The following is a 20,911-nucleotide window of genomic DNA, read 5'->3' as shown; positions in this document are numbered from 1 at the left end:
TATGAGAGAAGAGATGACATCCTGGAACTACCTGGTAGAGTACTGCCTAGTAATTTACAAATATCTCTTTATGTCTTGATGCATCCCATTTCGTGTGTGTCAGGCAGGGTGGGGGGAGATATAAATTTATGCCTAATTGTCTTTTTTAGAATCGTAAAAATTAGAAAAAAAATAGAATTGAAACTTTTCTGTACTGGGAGTTTGAGTGAAGTTTTTATTTTCAGACAAACTCCTTTAGGTTTTTAATAACTCAGGGGTAGAAATTCGCCTGGTGTAAGTGAACTCTTATCTCCCCAAATATTTTATAATGTGGAAGCCACTACTGATTTTACTAGTGTATTCAAGATAAACTAGAAGAGGGATACTTCTCTGCAGTTAGCTGAAAGAACAGAAATGTAGTTAAAAATAAGCTGGAAGACTCCTGGATGTCAATGTTTTCAATCCTAGGATAAACACATGAAAAGTGTAAGACCTCTTTTGACTTTTGAAGGAGAATGTGATTTATGCTTACGCATTACCCCTGGACCTTTGAATCCTTCTCACGGGGGTAAAGTCTCCATCTGGACTGAGTTGTGCATACTTTCGTGGTCATTGTTGGGATACCATTGGATGTTAGCAAATTTGGGAAATACTTATTGATGCCATCCTTTGCTTAAGAAGAATTTAGTGATCCTAGGCCTTCATGGTTTAAAGGAGGTATTAGAATTTATAGAAGCAATATTAAATTGCTTACACAGGATGGTTTTGGAAATTGGGATGGGATCTCAGAGAATGATTCTCTTGGGACAGGAAGATGTGTCTGAGCCATTTGGATATATGGTTACTAGTCATAGTTGGAGAGAGACTCAGTGAATGTTGGCCAGGCAAGTCTTTCTCAGGCTCTACAGTAAGTGGGGCTGCTGAAGTGATCCAGTAAACAAGGCACAATGACACTGGGTTTACCATGGTGCCCTCCAATATGGGCTGTGCATTCCCAGTGATATACAAAAGGCAACTCATTCATTTCTGAAATGTAGGCATAAGCTGATTATGTGTTGCTGTTCTCAAAAGACAAAACAAAACTGAGTCAAGCACAGAAGTACATTTGCATATATGTATATATTTGTGCAAGAATCCATAACCAGTCATGTCCTTTCATGAGCAGATGCACATAAAACCAAAGACCTTTCCATTCAACGACTAATGTAAAACTCAGAGAAGACTAACCAACTGGATTTCCACATGCGTTAGTCATCCTTTATAAATTGTATTATCGTTCATATTTGAAAGATGAGAACTGAGAACTCAGTTGGGTGGTAAAAGGAAGATGAAAACTTTGCCCTATACTCTATGAGTCACAATTGGCTTTTGAACTCAGTTTATTCCTGGGGTCTACGACATCATGTATGAAATCACACATTGGGAGTGTGTGCTCCTCTGGGGCTTTGGGACTCCAGGCAGATGTAATAGCCCTATAATATCACAGCAAGCACAGGTACTCCTCCGGGGGAGGCGGAAAGGCAAGAGGAGATGGGAGGATGACAGATAATGCCCAACCACTTACAGATCGTTAGAAGTTGTTTATGATTCTACTGCTCACAGCAATCTCTTCTCTAGGTTACTTTAAGCTTAGAGGACTCTAGGCCATATACAAAACACATAGAGACAAAAAATACAAAGAGATAATATATTTTTGACACTTAAAATGATAGCACTAGCATATGTATAACCAGAACTTCCCATCTACTCCTATAAATATTCTCATTTTTGCATCACTGGTGAGTAAGGTAGGTGGGAAACTGTTCTTCCAATGGCTTCAGCAGCAATCCATATTACATGGGGAACTCTAAAAGGAGTTTACTCTGCAGTCCATTTTATTTGCTAAATAAAACGTTCCCCCAAGAGAATGCTGAAATTATGAGAATCCCAGTAACAGAATTTTGAGATGTGCCAAAGTACAAGGGGGTTGTCTTGTGTCAGCAAATGCTGTCATTCCCAGAGGAATTGGAAAGTGTTTCCCTAATGAATGACTCAGGACTCTTGTTTTTAGTAGAAAGAATATAGATTTTAGCTGGTTAATTTTATTTGACTTTGAAGAACAGCTGTGAGTGGGACATTTATCTTCCTCCTCTTATTCTTTGTGTGCAATCTGGTGACATTACAATCTCCTGACGAGGCTCTGGCCACTCTGATTTCGAAGGTAGGGTGATATGTGCCAACCATGTCATCTCCACCCTCCACTCTTCCAGGCAGAGATGACTAGCTACATGGTACGTGAACAAGTCGAGAGAGGCAAAGAGAGACCTATTGGAGACGGATGCCAGCACATATTATTTTAAAAAATTTCTTTGTTAATTTTGAACATAGACTCAGAGGCTTCAGGGCATGGAAACTTTAGAGACACAGTCACTGGAAAAAAAAGTTTAAATGATAGATTTTGCCTTAAGGCAGTAGTACTTTTTTGTGGGGTGGGAATAAGAGCTTTTAGAAGGATAATTTTTCTCTGGTTTCTTCCTCTGCCCTCCCCATCCTTTTGAGTCTGGGTTTTAAAAAATAACTAAAATTATATGCACAAAGCTGAGAGACATTACTCTTTTTTCCCCCCTGCTTTGTTAGCTCTCTTGTAAGCTTATGATGTTTCTGATACTTTCCTTTAGCTGCTCTTCTGGCTTGATGACACATTTATTTTTATTATTTTTAGAGATTTTATTTATTTATTTGAGAGACAGCACAAGCCGGGGGGGGGGGAGGGGGAGGGGCAGAGCGACAGGCAGATTCCCCACTGAGCAGGGAGCCTGACCTGTGGGGCTCAATCCCAAGACCCTGAGATCTTGATCTGAGCTGAAGTCAGACACTTAACCCTCTGAGCCACCCAGGAGCCCTGGCCTGATGACACACTGAAAATTACCGGATCACGCTTTGTCTCTTCCCGTTAATGCACAAACGTAAGGCAAAGAAATCTAAGGGCCAATTCTTCACCCCACTGTGACAGAATTTAACAATCACCACCTCTTACCCCTGTTGGTTTGCTAACCATGCACCTGGAAGGCTGTTTGATGAAGGAGTCTGGTGGACACCTAGTGGGACCTGAGTCACTTTTGATGTCACTCAACCGGGCCCCCACCAACATCCTTTTTTTGTTTGTTTTCTGCTTTCTTGGTTATTCTCTTTCCACGATCTTTGTTTACCTTCCTTTTCCTCAGCCTTTTTTGCAGAACTGTCAGGGATACTCTCAGGCATTGCTTGGACTAAGGAGAGGCAGAACACTCTGGATTTGTGTGTTCAATGGCCATTCCTGGCTACTGTTGTTTCTTCTTTAGAAGTTGGGTCCCAGGATCCTGAGGCATTATGAAATAAATCATCTAAAGACATCTGTCCCAGATGGGGACTTTCCATGAGCACTGTGGCAAACTACCAGAATGGGTAAGTCCTGATTTATCCTGGGCTCCCACTAATATTGAAAAACTAGTAGTACTAAAAGTAGCTAATGGTGGCCATATCCAGATATAAGGACAACCTCCCTCATAAGAGAGAAAAGCAGAATTTCAAAAGCTGCTTCTTATTTTGCACTAAGACTCCAGAAGCTTCACATGCTGTAATGTATCCTTGGTCTAGATTTGGAAAGGCATGACTTTGTGCACAGTTTTAGGGAAAAGGGTGGGTAACTGAACACAACTGATTAATTTCATGAATGGATTCAAGCTTCACAAATGCAAAGAACGGCATTTATGGATTAATTTGGCACATGGGATGCTGCAAACATGTCAATTAAATTTCGGTACTTGAATCCCCTTTCATGTTTTAATTAAAATGTAAGTACCATGGGCTGATTATCAGTTTGGCACAGAGAACGAATTCATTCAATTTTTCCTGCTGGAAAGAGCATTAGTTATTTGGCTTTTCCTTGTAAAGAGATCTAGGAAAGAGATCGAGGAAGGAATCAGGAAATCAAAGGTGGTTATTAAATAGGTCCCTGGTCTCTGAACTTTCAAAGCAGTCCAGATACAGAATGAGTTAAGTAGGAATTAAATAGTTTCTATCCCTTGAATCTAATATTACCAGATAGGTAGCTAATACATTTTTGCTTTAAAAGAATGCCTTCTCTTTACTTTTTTCCTTTATACCTTTGGTAATATGAATGTGGCCAGACACATTTTAGCTATATAGAAGCCAACTCCCACTCTGTGGGGTTTTCTCCCTCAGCCTTCAAATCAACTCAGATTTCCCCATACCAAATGCCCCCTCGTGCTCCCCATTTCTGTCTTGGATGAGTAGTCTCTAGTGGGGCCTTTACTTCCCCATCCCCAGTCTCTCCTCTGTGACTTCCTCCTGCCAGTCTGGCTTCTGCTGTGGCAGCATTTCTGAAAGCACTCCCTTTAAGGTCACTGATGACATCCTAATGACCACATCAAACAGCCCTTTCTCTTTCCACATTCTGATTGATTTCTGTGCCTCACTTGACATTGTTGACACACCCTTTCTGACCCCCTGATGTCTTTTGTTTCTAAACAAGGAAAGTTCTCCTGGAAGTGATTTCTACTCTTGGTTTCTGTGATAATCCACACCCTGGCTCTCTTGGCTTGGGGTGAAGTTATCCATTCAAAGGTCCCGGCTACGGATGTATTGTTTCTCACTATCATTCTTCCTCGATGATGGCATAATTATCCTTATCATCTGTAGTACTCCATTATGCACAGCCTGTAGGAGTTGCTAAATAAATGTTTCTTGAATTTAATTAAGATACTCACCAATCTAGTACACCTGATAAACCACAGCATTATTCTATGGTAGAGTTATCACTTCTTTTCATAATTACATTGTTTAGGACTTCCTACTATCAGTTTTGCCTCTGTACTTAAGCATCATAGGCAGCTAAAGCTAATAAATACCTTATAATTATGATAAATGTATCTGAGTGAAAAATTATGACACACAATTTGATAAAGGACCTTTTATAAATGTGAGAAGAAGCATGGGAGATCCATTTATTTTTGAGGTAGTCATGATTTTCCAGAATAGTTTGATACTTGTGTGGACATTTAATCAAATACTTGGATTGGTTCTTTTCCTGAAGATCTGGACTACATAGTGGTATAATATAAGCAAACCATTATTATAACTTTTCTCTTTTAACTAATGCATATTTTTTGAAATGCGGAAGTATTGTGCAGAGATATATATATCTATTAGGTGGTTCCTCTCTTGCTTTTTTTGTTTTTAAATAAAGTCTATTCAGAAGCTGAGATTTTCAAGAAATGTGCTTACTGTGGCCAATAAATAGAGATTTAGAATCTCAAATTAAATCTTACTTTCATTTTGCAACTGTAATTACTAGGTCTCACTTTCCTTCTGGGCTTAAGATAATCTTTTAAAATTACAAGGATTTTACAGTCAATGTATAAGAATAGTCATAGTTTAAAAATTTTCAGGCCAAGCTAAACAAATACTTTATACTTTACTTGAGGACAAAATGCGAAGCAGTATCTTCCATATTTTCTACATATCCAAAAAAAAAATGACATGGCAACTTACAGAATGAAATGATCTCAAGCACATATATTCTCCAAGGGGTGTTAGAACATGCTGAGATGGATAATGAGCTGTCATCATGGAAACACTCTAGAGATGTGTGCTGTGAGCCCGCAGATCTGAAATAGTACTATTATTATGAAACATGCTTTTCTGCAATTGTTTCAGTGTCCTGGCTTTCAGTCCAGTGGTCTAAGTAGCTGTTTAAAGCACTTTCTAAAAGTAAAAAAAAATCTGAATTTTCCTTTTCCTCCTTCATTTCCGTAATAACATTAAATATTTCAGCCTAAACCAAAATTGGTAAGTATTTTCAGAACCGTTAGGTAAAAAAAAAAAAATGTTTTTCCTTTTAAGTATATTAATTGATTCTTACTGAAAGCTTTTGAACTATGATATTCTATTCTCACTTAAAATACCATTGAAATGTTGCATTTTGTAAGTGGCATGGTTTAAAACAATTAAACTGACATAGATATTTAGTTGATGTAAAAATCATTTCATCCCACATTAGCAAAATTTCCAGTAAGTTCTTTGGAAACATCTAAATTGCAAATCTCTTGAGATACTCTAGCTTATTTCTAGTTATCTAGTCTAGCATGGTCCAGTATAAATAAAATGGAAGCTACATAAGTAATTTAAAATTTTCCAGCAGCCCATTTTAAAAAGCAAAAAGAAACAGGTGCAATCAACTTTAATAATGGATTTCAAGCTGGTATATCCAAAATATTATTTAAGCATTAATCAATATAAAAAAATTAGTGAGATAATATACATTTCTATTTCTTTTTTGTATGAAGTCTTGGAAATCCAATATGGATTTTACATACATCTTAAGCATATCTAAGTTCAGAGTAGCCACATTTCTATTGCCCACTAGCTTAATGTGGCCAGAAGCTACTCTATCAGGCATCATGGACCTAGTCAGTCTGGTGGCTTTCATTGGCACCTGGTTTTTTTAGTCTAGTCTTTTACTAAAGCATTTTATGAAAGTAATTAATGAGTATGACTCTCTTCCCTTCTCTTTTGTTTGTTTCCTTGGCAGCCAAGTAGACCCACTTTGATGGGACTTGCTCTCTACCTTAAATACGTGCGTATGTGGGTGAATCAAATTAGCACAGTGATTATATACTAATAAGCTGATACTACTCAGAAGAATGATTTGTTACACATGATGGAAGACGTTTCATTCACAGGACTGTGGGTATACTTGCCAGAGGAATCCATTCGAAAACTGGTCCTTGGTGGCACTTGTTCTGGATGGGAAAATGGGGAATTAAAATTGAAATTCATTTACGGCATTTTAAAATTCATCTTTAACTTTTTTTGTTGTTGCTCTTATAACTCACCCCCAACCTTTGGTGCTCCAATTTAATGATTTTGTTTCTCTAAAATCCATGGACGTTAGTGGACAGGACACACCCTGTTTTATGTATATGAATAGGTCTGTAAATATATTTCTTTTACATGCAGCAAAATAGAAAAATCTGAATTCTTTTAGATCAGAATGAGAAAAAAAAGATCCTCCTTTTCAAAAATTAAGCTTTGATTCTCATTATAAAAATGCTTATTGAGAAGTAAAGTCAATCCAGAACCTGAGTTATGCACAAAATAAATAGAGGTTTTTAAAATCAGGTTAAGATATCGTGTCATCAAGTACTGAGATGAAAAGTGGAAAATTCAATCAATGAGTGTGTTGACTTATGTCCATCAGTCCAAATACTTTGATACTTCCAATTATTTGGACAGTTGAAGTGATGTAGAAGTAGTTGAGTTACATCGGTTTCTGTTAGCAATATAGATCCTTCATTAGGATTTTGATGTAATTTCCGCTACATATAACATAAAAATTTGTGGACATGAGCATAAAATACTGTGTACAGACTGTAATAGATATATGAGGCACTATAAAATCTGTATTTTATTATTACATTAATAAAAGTTAAAATAAGACCAAATTCTGATTGCTTTCTTATTGAGCTTTGTTTCATATAAAGAGTTCTCCACTCTTCAACAACAAAAATGAAATCGAAGCTTTTTGAGGGTGACAACAAGGCAGAGTGTCACCGGCCTTCTGGGTTTGACAGGTGTTTCCGACCATACCCTGCACAGCACCCTGCACGCTCTCTCCTTGAGGGCAGAATGATCATCCTGCCAGGTAATCTGTGTTTTTGCAGTAAAGGCCAATTAGTTCTCCAGAACTGTTATTTCCTAAAAAATCCACCATGTGTAGTATGACTGCGTAGAATTATAAATGGAGAAATATCCTTTCATCAGAAAGATAGAGCTGTATCAGGGATAGAAGGCTGCTACCTTCTAAACACTTCTATTAGTTGTAAAACTGACATTTTATATTATCATAATCTCACTAGGACCTACTTGCCATCCAGCAATTACATTCGGTTTACTGCAGTCCTGATGGTCTCATATTTACTCATGAAAGTACTTTGGGTTGCATTGTCAACTTGTGCTACCAACAAAATGCTCTGACATACTAAAGAACTTTCAGTCAAGGACTGATTTTAGAGTTTACTTCTCACAACCTCCCCTGGCCCCCCACCCCCGATCCTCTGATTCTAGGAGCATTACGTTTTAAACTATTGAATGAAATAAATTTATTAGCCATCAGATTGGATCTCATTTCTAAAATACATGGGAAAAATGTGTCCCCAACCTATTTATTTCACTATCTTTATTTCTTAGCTCATGTCATGGTAACTTTCTTTATTAAAAGGGACCTGTTAGAAATATAAATATTACCATAATTGTTTACAAAGCTACCCAAAAGTACTATTTTTGAAATTAGATTTCCCAATTAAAATGCACATATTAAAAATGGCAAACACAGCTTTACTGGAATGACTGATCTCCTTGATCAATATATTATAACTGGAAAGTGACGCATAATGTGCTGTACTAGAACTCTGGCTGAAAGGCAATTTTTTCCCACAGATTAAACCATAACATAAATTATGTGAAGGCCAGCAATAATGGCTTTCCCATGGGAAAAAGGTACAGGAAATTAACCTTCATAGCATCGTCGAGGACATTTTAAATGATAATGTTATTAAATTTCTTTCTAGCCTTTTATGATTCTAATGCTAAAGTCATTGACAAAAGTGTCTTAACATTTATGTATCATCTTCTTTTAATATTTCACTAAAATAAGATAGTGCACCAGAGAACGTTTGTTAAGAACATTAAAGCCACTGGGCAACAGCAACGTCCAAGCGAATGAGGCCAGGGCTTGGTCTAGCAGCGCTCAGATGTGCGGGTTCTCTCGGAAGGCAAGGTGGCCTTCCATGATCGCTTAAGAGCTGTCTATGGCTATGGCATCCATGATGCGTCAGAACCTTTCTTAAACCTATGGACATTTCCAGCTTGACTGTATCAGACGTTTAATCACATTGACAAGGGAGACTGGAGCCTGAAAGGCTCAAGCAGAAGCACTTGCAACAGGCTTCCAAGCTCTGGATGTTGCATATCCACCTTGTGTGATGTGGCTCCCACCGTCAGTTTCCATTTAGAGTCTCAAGTCCTGCGCTGGGTGGCTCATATTTTTACACTACCTCCGTCTTTCCAAGTGATTCTCGTGTTAGGATGAGGGACAGTGCCAACTACAGCCCTTGCTCACCGATGACACGGAAAAAGCTGCAGAAAAACTACTACTTTAGAAATACAACCACCCATTTGTGATTAGCCGTAAGTTATATGTGCATTGTAATACTTAACAACGAAAGGATTTTGCCATGAGCAATGGACAACAAACCGTAGGATAAAAGCCATAGATGTTTTTGATTCTGTTTTTGAACAGTTATGAAGTATAATTTCTTGTCAAGTATAGTACTAAAAACCACCTTGCTCCTCCATTATGCTTCAACTGGCCTGGGGTTACTTCTGATTGCTACCTTCGTGGCAATACTCATTGCTTAATATGGGTTATTTCTTCTTAATTTCTGGAAAGGAAAATTGATCACGTGAGCTTTTTGAAGAAATTCCAGAGGAATTTGTGTTCTAAAGAGGTTCCATCCACCATACGGCACATTACACCACACGGATCCCTGACACTTTTATAATCCTACATTTGAGTGATGTCTTACTGCAAGGGAGCATAGACACGTTGCACCTCATAAATTGCTTATTTATAATAAGCAAGGTTCAATGTGAAGAGAAAAAAAGTGTGGACAACTTCAATCATAATTCAACCTGGGTTCACACCAAGGGACAGAATCACGAGGGAAGGGTTTCAGAGAACACGGATTTTTCTTCTCTTGTCTCTTCCTGTTTTCATCTGTTTGTTGCTCTGGCTTCTGAGGCTGCAGTGAGGAGTATGCTCAAGAAATGGCCCCATGAACCGAGGATGATGAGACAAACCTTAACAGTAAGTCTGGCTTAAAGCAAAGCGAAGCAACAGGACAGCGCCCTCATTCCTAGATCGCCAAGTTCTTTAGCATGATCAGAACTTTATTTTGTAAGATTCTAAAGTGATTCCATTTTCTTTGGGAAGAACTTTTATTGCCTTGCTTGGCATCCAGAGGAGGAGTCACGACAGCCATTGTTCCGAAGTTATGTAAGTATAATCCTTCCTAGAGGCAGGAAGACAGACAAAATTACCTCCCTTTTGGGCCTGCGATTATTGCGATGTGGAATCTGATTTACTGTCGGTGAGAAGAACGAAAACTCCATGGCATAATCCTTAAATGAGTGAAGCCTTGCTGCCTATTTTTTGGACTTCGTTTGCCATGCTCTAGATTTATACATATGCACAATTTTCTGAGTATGGAGGGAGTTTGCTGGGAGTCTGGCTACCGAGACAAGCCACCACATGTGTCTATACCTCAAATTAGGAATAAAGCATGTATGGGAAAAATAGTCAGCCAAATAAATTAACTTGAAGGAAATTATTTATCGGAGTAGGTATGAAAATTTTTATTCATGATCTGTACATTTAGATATATGCTTTTCTTGGACAGCAATGATGTTATTTCTTTAATAGATTATATAGTAAAGGGAAACCATATAATTCATCATTCAACTGAGGACAAACTAGAGAGTGAAAGGGAGGCTATTAGTAATTATGCCAGGGTGACACAGAGCAGGACTGTCCCAGGCAAACTGGTAAATGTCGTCCACCTACGTCACCCCATGGGGATGTAGGTTGTTACGAAACTCTTTCTTCTCATATCAGAAATACGTGACACCATCACGGATCGGGAAAATGGCAGGAGAAGATGGGAGGGAAGAGAGGCAGCGAGGGCCTTTAGAAGCAGTTTCTTTTTCAAGGTTAGAAATGGTAAACAATAGCTTCTTTTTCAAGATTAGCCTACAAAATGAGAAAATGTAAGCCCTTCCTCTTGTGATTGGAAAGAAAATTAGTCCTTCTTTCCTGAGAGTCCGGAGAAAAGGACAGAGAAGGGAGAAGTAAAAAATAGCCTGGCTTATCCTACTGTGCAAAGGTGCGTATTTTCCTTGCTTTCAACTTAAAAAAACACAAGTAATGGGGACAAGCAAGAAGTCAGTTATCAACAGAGGTTATTATTACACAATGAGAAAAGTGATCTTTATCACAAAGATTTTTGCCTTTTTCTGGGAATTGCTGGTAATGCCAGAGGGCCAATGCTTAAATTATTAACATGGAAACCCAAAAAAGCCCATCGGTCAAAACCTTTTTTGGGATTTTGGGGGGCATGTTTCTTTCAGATATAGACGCTTTAAGCTTATGTGGAAGTAAGTTAGAAAAAACAAATTTCTTTCCGCACAGCATTTTCCAGTAAGGACTAATGAGATTTTTGATAATTAGAAGATATTGAACACATGACATTCTCCTGATTAAACATCAATTTTGCCCATGGAATGAGAAACCATTGGTCTAATTGTCTAATTACACTGGAACTGTTGTCTACAGTTACTGCACAATTTCGCTGGTTGAAATGCTGATATGATCTGCTGGGTTGTGTCTTGCAGTCTCATTCGGGAATTGTCTTCCTCGGTTTTTGTGTCCTTCATTTCGGTGGAAGTTTTGTGCAAGTGGGATTTATTTCTCGTGATTTTTTTTTTTCCTCGTGGAGTGCCCAGCAGAGCCCTAGACACGTGTTGCATGTTTCAGACATTCTTGTTGATCGATGTGGAGCCCGGAGGCACTACCTCTAGATACTCTGTGTGCCGCTCTGAAATTGGAAACACCGCCCTGCCTGCCGGAAGAACCTTCGTTCTCGCTTTCTTCGGTTCCATCTCATCCTGAGCTCTCATGAAGATGGGAGGCATTTCCAGCTCTTCTCTCATAGGCATGCGCCCATCGTGTTCTGTTTCATGCGGGCTCTAGTCTCCTACGGTTGTCTTTGTTTAAAATCACTCCATTTTTTTTCAGGAATACATCTTTATTAAGATGTCCCATGCATGCACATTAAAATGTCAGTATAATCTAATTATGAGCCAAATGAGGCACAGCAGCATTTACATCATTTGATAAATTTCCATCATCTGCAGGGGACTGGTGACTTGAATCCAAATACTTCTTGACAGCCTTGATATAACAAACATTCTGGAACTCTGTGCAGCAGAAGCATGTGGGTGGAGGTACATCCTTTCTTTTTCGGTTACTGCAACCCAGTTTGAATGAGAATGCAAAATATCTCTTTAGCTTTAGACCCGGTTGGAAGGGAAGATACCATGAAATTGCTATAGGCCAGGGAAAATGTCAAAGAGCTTGGTTTAGCCAAGCTCTGGTTGGGATTCCCTTCCATACTTTCCCTGGTCCCCATGGATTTTTCTCCCAGGAAAAAGCTTTCGGGGACACAAGGATAAACAGAGTGAAACCTAAATGTTATGCATGTGATTCAAAGGAATAAGGCATGGTTCACATCAAAATTTTGAATATGGTTTCTTTGTATGGATGCACATAGTTCATGATCGTTAAAGAAAAGCTATTGGGAGATGATGGGAAATACACTGAGCTTTCCCCCAATTCATTAAAAAAAAAAAAAAAAGAAAAGATTTTCTGGCATTCCCAACATGTAAGTGAGAGAATGAAACTTTTTCGTAATTGGAAACAGGGAATGTAGAGAGGGCAAAGGGCTGCTTTGTTTTTTCTAGACACTTGCAAGTCCACAAGCAGAATGAACTGATCAGCTATCCAGGGACCTGAGAAAGTAGCCCTGTGCTTGTTTGGTTTCCTTAATCTTCAGGGTAGAGTTTTGCCTCCCCTGACATGATTTCCCTGTTTCTTTCACAATCCATTTAGTTTTATGAAATAACATGATAGAAAAGCAAAGGATGGGAAAGAAAATGAGCTTGCCCTCTTTTGGCTTCCTAAGACTTGTGACCCTGAAAACACTGCTGTGACCTCAGAAACATTAAAGAGGCGACAAAAACACGAAGGGGGGACCCCATTAGAGCAGAGGCAGCGGTGGCATCTGTGGAGCACGGATGGGGCGGAGGGGGCCGGGGCGGGGGAGTCAGGCTGTTGGGTGTTGGTGTGGCTGCGGAAGCAGAGGGGATAAAGAGCTCCCAGGGGAGGACTGAAAAAGAAAGGTAGGGGAGGTTAAGGTGGATTGGTTTGCTTGGATTGTTACAGGTGAGCGGTGGAAAGGCAATGAACAGAAACAGCATTGCAGGGGCTGGATAAAGAAATCAGAATTCTTTTAGGGTTGAAAAGAAGGTCATGCGCAATTCCTGCTCAGAAACTGAGGGCAGCACAGTATCAGACACCATGAAGGGAAGATGGAATAAAGGCCAACATTGCCTTTGTCCGGAATAATAAAGCCTCGCATTGGTCAGGAAACTACAAAAGAATGGGAGCCAATGATTAACGAAGGGACAGAAACAAGAGGAAGCATCTCCTGAAGCTCCCTAAAAGTAATCAAAAGTTTAAACAAGCCAAGGACATGACGATATTTTCATCCTGCAATGCATTTCCATCCTCCAAGTTAGAACTTCTACTGTAACTCGATATCTACACCTGTTAATACTTATTCTCATTTGCCCAGTTAAATTTGTGAGAATAAGACATATTACTCATCTCTGGTATCTCTCCACGGTACTGAGAGTTAAGTGGGTATTCCATAGATACTTGGATATTGAAACAGAAAAGGTATTAAGAACTGTGTTCAAATCTTTCATTTTTTTTATTTACTGAGCATCAGCACCCTGAATTTACACCCTATATTATACAGCTAAACATACTACTTTGTTCTTACTCTAACACAGCAAAGATATTCTAACCTCACAATCCTTTAAAGACATTTCAGTTGCTCATCCAGAAGGGAAATGATGAAGTATAGTAGCCCTGTCAGAGCTGATTATTTAAAATAAAGAGGTGTGTGTGTGTGGGGGGGTTCATTTTGATGAAAATGATTTCTCAATGCCTGCCCTGCTGTCCTAACTATTTTATCAATGAAGATTGCTTTTACAGAGGGTTATAGAGGATGGGGAAAAAGTATTTTGTCTCCTCTTCCCCTTACCAGTTGGGTGCATAATTCTCAGCCCCTGAGCTCATAAAGAATAAACAGATTTCAGATCCTCTGTGGTCACACACAGTTTAAGACTTGCTATTCATGTTTCAGATGATAAAGATGGAGAGAAGACATTGGAGGAACACAGAGACAAAGGAAGTCAGCAGACTGTAAAAGGGAGTGCGGGGGACCAAACACTTCTCACTGGACTAGGTTTCTTGATCCGTTTATTTAGGTTCATATTATACTGTGCATTTCTCTCATAGATTATACATTCATGCCATTCAGATTCCTGGCCTCTAACATTTGGAAGAGACGACCTGTCAGATGGTGCAAAGGGGCACGAGGAACATATATGCAATATTCAAAACCTTTGTTTTCTAATATTTATAAAGTGCAATGAAATAACTTTAGGGGACCTTCAAATAGGATGACAAGTGCATACACGCTATTTTGTTTTATGACTGAATGGGCCCCACCGCATTAAAGGGGCCCCACTGTGTTAAATGAGAAGCAGAAGTTTTGGGTAGAAATGATTGGCACCTGGCTCTCTGCTGGTTTCAGAACCATTACTTTCATGATTGTGAGTTGGAAGGACTCTCTTAACGTTTACTCATGGCCCTAAATTCTTCAATGATTGCATTCAAGAAAAAAATCTAAGCTGCAGACTCAAGATCAGATTGCACACAAACATCCCAAACATTTATCTTATTATTTGGTGACTTAAACAAAACTATCCACCTCTTCTGCCACCCCCCCCACCCCCCGTCCTTCCCACCAAATACATTCCTGATTTTCCTCGGAGGCTTTGAGGGAAAACAGTAGGAAATAAAATATAAAACCAAAAGATATAAGGTTTGTGGTTTTTTTTTTTTTTTTTGAATTGACAGGCTTTTTTTTTTTTTAAAGAAAAGTTTAGATCGGCTGGCTCTACTTTTGAGATACTTTCTGAACCTCAGAATATAAAATCACGCCAGATCATCTCAGCTTCAATATATCTCTTGGCAGGGCTTCAGCTATTATCAATGTACCCGTGTTTTATGTGGCTTTCACTTACGCCTACTTTCATAAATCGCTCTAGATTTCTCGTAGAGCTCGTATGGGTCAGGCTTCCTTGGGTCAAAGGCCTCTGAGTCAGGAAAGGAAGTCCTGTGAAGGGCGGGTGGGAAGGGCAGGTTCTGTGGTATGGCCGGAGCAGATAAACTCGTTTGAGGACTGCCTTGATTCTCCCAGCGGTCCATTATCTGGAAAGCGAAAGAGAACACAAGATGCTGAATCCTTCCTTGTCACATACCACAATCCTCCCCCTTTAAATTAGACTCTCCTGCCCTGTGGACTTTCCTTAGTTAGACCTTCTTGCCCTGTGGACGTTTCTTCCATGAACCATTTACAACTTGGGAATAAGTGTGAGAAAAGATTCTGCATCTCTATATTAAAGTACCATAGATGGTACTCAACACGAGTGGTGCCTGACTTTTGAATGCAAACATATATAACCTTGTCACATATTGCTAGTAATCTCCAGCTAATCACTTAATCTCTCTGAGCGTTTTTTCCTCCTACACGAGAAAGATGACATGGGTCTCAAGATAGCTTTACACGTAAGTGTATAGAAATGTGTGGAACTGGCCCTGATACATTACCCCATCTTTACTAAAACAGAAGAGAATAAAGTGGTCTCCACGTATTCTTTTGACACCTACACATATCCTAATAATCTCCTATACCTAAACATTTGGTCACTTTCCTTACAGTTTGAAGTAATCATGCAACCATCTGGGATTTATGAATTGTTCATTCTTCTGTGAAGCCTCATTTTCTGCCGATCTGGCAGTTTCTTCCCCAAAATGCTACTGCTGAGGCTGCTACCACTACAGTTTATTAAAGATCTCTAGAACACTTCCCAGTTTACCATGTTTTCTCACACACTGTACCTTCTTTGACCTGCACCATGGCCCCGTGAGGTAGATAAGGCAAGGACTAATATCCTTTTGTCACGTAGAAAGCCGGGTTAACTGGGATGACCTGTTCGTACCACCAACTTCACCTTCATTCAATAGTCAACTGATTCAAACTCAACTTGTACTTTTCTGCTTTGAATAAACCTGCTCTGTGTAGAACTTAGATCAGGTTATCCTTTTGTCTAAAATTCTGCCTTGGGTCAGCATGGTCTTCAGGCTAAAGGCTAAACTCCCCGCTGGGGCATTAGTGGCTCCTCATGACCCAGTTTTGCTCACTGTCCTCATACTCACTGATGGTCTCTCCTCTCATTCCCCAGGATCCGTTGATTCTCTCCTACCTCTGAACCTTTGCGTGCTTTCTTCATTTCTCCTCCTACCTGCAAACTTTATCCATTTTCCACTTTTTCACCTCCCTTCCTCCTTTTACCTGGGGGCTACTAGACTCAGAGAAGATGTCTCCTCTGGAAGGCCTTTGCTGACCATTCCTGAACTGGTGATGGATGCTCCCACAGCACCTCTACCCACCCCTCACACCCAACGCTCAGGAGACTTCAGGATAATGGCAAGTCTACCTATGTCTCCTCAAATAGCGCGCGTTGGGGACAGATCCTGGGGACAGAGTCTTCCTCATTGTTGTATTACCAACACATGGTAAGCTCAGAAAATGTTAATTTAGTGAATGAATGAAATCATCCATGGTCAGCTGTTTTTCTTTTTTTTCCCCCAATCTAGCTGACTCATAACTGTTCTTTTTTAAAAAACAAACAAACTAGCTTTGATACACACTGTTTTGAGCTTGGCAGGATTGTAACTTTCTGTCCCCTACTGACCTGCCCTGCTTTTGTTTCCATGCTGGCTATACCTCGGTTAGGTCTCCTACACCAGCTCTGGCGTATCAGTTATAAATATTTTAAAGTTGAGGGAATGTGAGATAACATGTAGTGTGCATGTCACTTCGTAAAACAAAGTTCCCTGTGACTTGCTCACCTACCTGGGGCTGTGGCAGGTGTCGAATGAGCCAGCAAACTATGAAAGAAATGGGTCACTGACCTGTATCTCAGTAAGATTGATACTATGGTCTGAATGTTTGGGTCCCCTCCCAAATTTATATGTTAAAATTCTAACGCCCAAGGTGATGGTGCTAGGAGGTGGGACCTTTGCGGGGGGGCGATTAGGTCACGAGGGTGGAGGCCGCATGAATGGGATGAGTGCCTTTATTAAAGGAGACTCAGAGTCCTGAAGACCCTTCTGCCAGGTGACATTACAAAGAAAAGATGGACATCTAGGAAGTGGACTCTCACCAGACACTGAAACCGCCAGCGCCTTGACCTTGGACTTCCAGCCTCGAGAACTCTGAGGAATAAATTGCTATTGTTTAGAAGCCACCCAGTCTATGGTACCGCAGTCTGAAGGCACTAAGACAATTGGCTGCATTTTCATTTGTTTTCTGTAATGGGCTACCGACCAAGATTTCATTTGAACAAAGTTTCTATACCTAATGAGGATGGAAAATCCCTAGTTGAGCTCAATTCCCTAATATTAAACATAATCTCGAAAGTGCAAAGAGGTCCAGCAGCTGTCAGCAGCAGACCCCGGGTCAACCCAATTTGTAACTCTAATGGGACTGCTTTTTACAATAATACATTGAGGGGAATAACTGGCAAATTTGCTTAGAATTTTCGCTAATGTTCTGCTTAGTGGGCCTTTTGCTCCCATTTAGTAAAAATCTGCACTTCATAATTCATTTGATAGCAAAATTCATCTAGGAAGCCATTCTGGGTTTCTTTGGTCATCTATTCTCTGTGTCTTTGCTATGATGAGAAGACCCACATTTGTGGCTAAAGTCGTATTCTTTTTTAATTTTTCAAAGTTACTGGCTTTAGGCACCATGTGGATGCACTGTGGCTGTGACTTTCTCCCTTCCGTTTCTAAATGTAAGATACTAAATTCTACACAGTAAATAAGTTAGATATGTGGACTGAGTAGCTGTAGAATCCCACTCTTCATCAGAGGGCCTCAGCAAATGTCTATTTCTGTCTCTCATTTTCTACTGAGGGTGAGCTGATACTCACAGGGTCTTGCTGGTGTATGTATTGTTCATGTGCAATCGTTGGAGCAAACATGCTTCAGGTGAAATATTAGTATTTCTAAAAAACATTCTTAAAACTACAGAACAAATAATGCTTTAGGCATTGTTGGGAAGGTTACAGGGGCAGAGTGACAAGTTCTACAATTTCTATAGCACAGAAACAGGGGAATTAGTCAGTAGTCCAGTTTATGCTTAGTAAAGCATTCACAACATCTTGCCGTGACATTCATCAACCCTTGAGTCACTCTGTCAGGCTTTCTTAAAAGACTGTAGAGCAGAAAATCACCGCGCCCATGAAATAACTGAAGAAGCAGACTTGCAGTCCTATAGCTCCCCACCCCCAGATTGAGTTCTTTGTTGGCTTCGACCCCAAAGACCATGGCGCAAACTGCCTGCCCGGGGGTCAGAGGTCCCCCTCTGCTCACTGGGACTGGTGTGCTGATCTGACAGCATCTTTTGAAGGGTGCACTCTGTTGACTTCTTACTTTCTTAGACAACGTGGTCTCTGGACTTCTGCTTTCCAGCTGGGACACTCTGCTCACTTGTTCCTCTCAACCTTCTTGAATGCCCTAGATTCTGATCCTGTCTCGTTGCCCAGGCCCTTGGACCTCACTTGTTTCACCTAGTGTTTTCCTGACCTTGGCTTGTCCAGAGTTGTGCTTCTGCCAGACATTTACCTCTCACAGGCTTCTGAATGGGCCTTGTACAGTCCCAGTGGTGTTCAAACCCAGGCATCTCACTAGGGTAAGTAAAAATGGAAATGAGGTTGTTTTCAGTATCTGGGAGAAACCTTGTATCTCTGCTGGATTTGGTGAATGAATGAATGCCTGACTGCATGAAGGTAGAGTCAGTCACTGAATTATCAGTGGACAGAGTGGACATGTAGTCCACAACATGGCCTCAAACGGTAAAACAGGAAAACTGAATCATGATGTAACTACCTTCTAATCGCGGGAGCACACTGTGAGTAGAGGGCTTGTGAATGAGGTAGCACCCCACCTCCCACGAAGTAATCTATTGAGAAACTGTTTGCTTCCTATAGAAGCTGGGGTAGTCTAAATGTACCCCGTCACTAATTTAGGGCAGGGCTGGGATATGAAGGCATTTGATTTGATTCTGTACTTGAAGAATGAACTTGGATTCCTTTCAGATGGAGAGCATGAGAACTCACTACAATTAGGGGTATATTACTTGTTACAAAATGACTATCTCAACATGGATTAGCTTAAGATGTAGATCAGTAAGACAGAAGAGGGTTAGGAAGTGACACAGGACCAGGAGGAGGAGAGATCTCACTCAGGATAACATTTCCTTATCCTGACTACAGATGTCATCAATCCTGAGAGGAGAGAGTCTATAAATCCATATACTGTGGGTATATATTTATATATTTGTTTAGATGAATACTTCAGCAAACTATGTTCATTTTATAGAGTCATTAATTTATTAAGGTTTCATGTATGGAGTGTTTGCTCTCTAGGATGAGAGTACTTTATATTTTTGAGCTCAATATATTTTAGAGGTACTGTTTTAAGCAACTTACATGGACTGAGACTCTTCATGATGACTATATGAGTGGGGTACTATTATTGCTCCCATTTTACAGGTAAGAACTGGAGGTACTGACAACTTAAGTGGCTAGTTGAAGGTCAAATAGCTACTAAGGAGAAGAAGCAAAGTTTGAACCCAGGCAGTATGCCTTCAGAGCCTGCGCCCCAGAACATGTATCATATTGCTTCTCATTACAGTTCTTAGTCTAAAGAGCTTCTGGTGGATACAGGAGGACATTAAATCGACAGTCCTATATCCTCACTCAGTCTAGAACCTGGAAGTCCAAGCCTTAGTTTTTGTAGGGATGTGTAGGTTCAGGATTAATTGTAAATTAAGTTCCATAAAACCTTTTTTTGGAATTATTGACTATGGATGTAATTACTAAAATGACAGAAAATGCTGTAATTATGCCAAATGGCATAATTTGTGTAAATGTGGTACACATAAGGAAATCACTAAATAGCATAATTGTAGCACCATGATGAAGTTGCAAGGTTCCTTGTTAAATTAGATAAAGATGTGTATAACCACAGAGCACAGATTAACTTTGGTGATGAAAGGAAGAAATTATTTAAATATTTACCTCTTTAAATGTTGGCCAAGATAAAACAAATTTCATTTTAAACATTTTAAAACCACCTCTTTTCAAACCACACACATCACTAAATGTTTTACTAAACCTAAATAGGCCCAGTTTCCCCATCTGATATTCTCTGTGGACCAGATGAGACCAATCCCAAAGGACGACATGCCTGGTGAGGAGGTTCTGCAGCTCTGAGAGATCAGTCCCTCATCTCCAGCTCCCGGTTTCCTTATGTCTCTTTGAGAGAAACCCAGAGCTCGGGCATATGACCGGGCTCAATAATACTTCACTTTCACATCTTCAAACCATTTCAAGGCTTATTATTTAATTAAGCCAGTTATTGTGCTTGAAAAGCACGCAAAATTATATTACCTCCCTTTGTAAAAGGAGAAAATCAAGCAGTTAAATAGTTTTTCAGTGAAAGAAATAGGAGAATTGCATAAGTTAAGCCAAGAACTCCCTACTCACTGGCCAGACTTGGGGCCACTTTCATCTGAGTTGCTCAATTGAGAGGGAAGAAAAGAAGATAGTGGGAGAAGTGATTCCCCGAGTTTTGTTTTTGACTTGCATCACTTTGCTATAGTTCTCTTTTAGTTGTGAGTTTTAGACATCCCAGGCAGGGCACAGTATTCTAGCCCTCCATGAAACGGTATCCCAGAAAACCAGTGCCAGTTCTGGGGACTTGGCCAGTTACTAGTTTCAAACTAACGGCAAGGAAAAACTACTTCTAATTGTGAAGCTGCCTTGGCTAACCCAGCCACACAAAAGAGTA

The 20,911-nt window shown here is 39.9% G+C and overlaps 1 protein-coding gene across 1 annotated transcript in view; it reads right to left on the bottom strand.

Moving 5' to 3' along the window:
* MAGI2 (membrane associated guanylate kinase, WW and PDZ domain containing 2) overlaps nucleotides 1-20,911 on the bottom strand; it is a 650,039-nt gene that overhangs the window by 141,774 nt on the left and 487,354 nt on the right. Inside the window, exons 13-14 of the mRNA XM_081799668.1 lie at nucleotides 15,013-15,199; nucleotides 6,723-6,761 (exon numbers count right to left, since the gene is read on the bottom strand). Coding sequence (XP_081655794.1) covers nucleotides 6,723-6,761; nucleotides 15,013-15,199 — 226 coding nt within the window. The remainder of the gene's footprint in view (nucleotides 1-6,722; nucleotides 6,762-15,012; nucleotides 15,200-20,911) is intronic.

The sequence above is a fragment of the Leptonychotes weddellii genome, chromosome 12 (assembly GCF_054177405.1).
Source record: "Leptonychotes weddellii isolate Sample4059 chromosome 12, ASM5417740v2, whole genome shotgun sequence".
NCBI lineage: Eukaryota > Metazoa > Chordata > Mammalia > Carnivora > Phocidae > Leptonychotes > Leptonychotes weddellii.
This window is presented reverse-complemented; position numbering and strand designations above follow the sequence as displayed.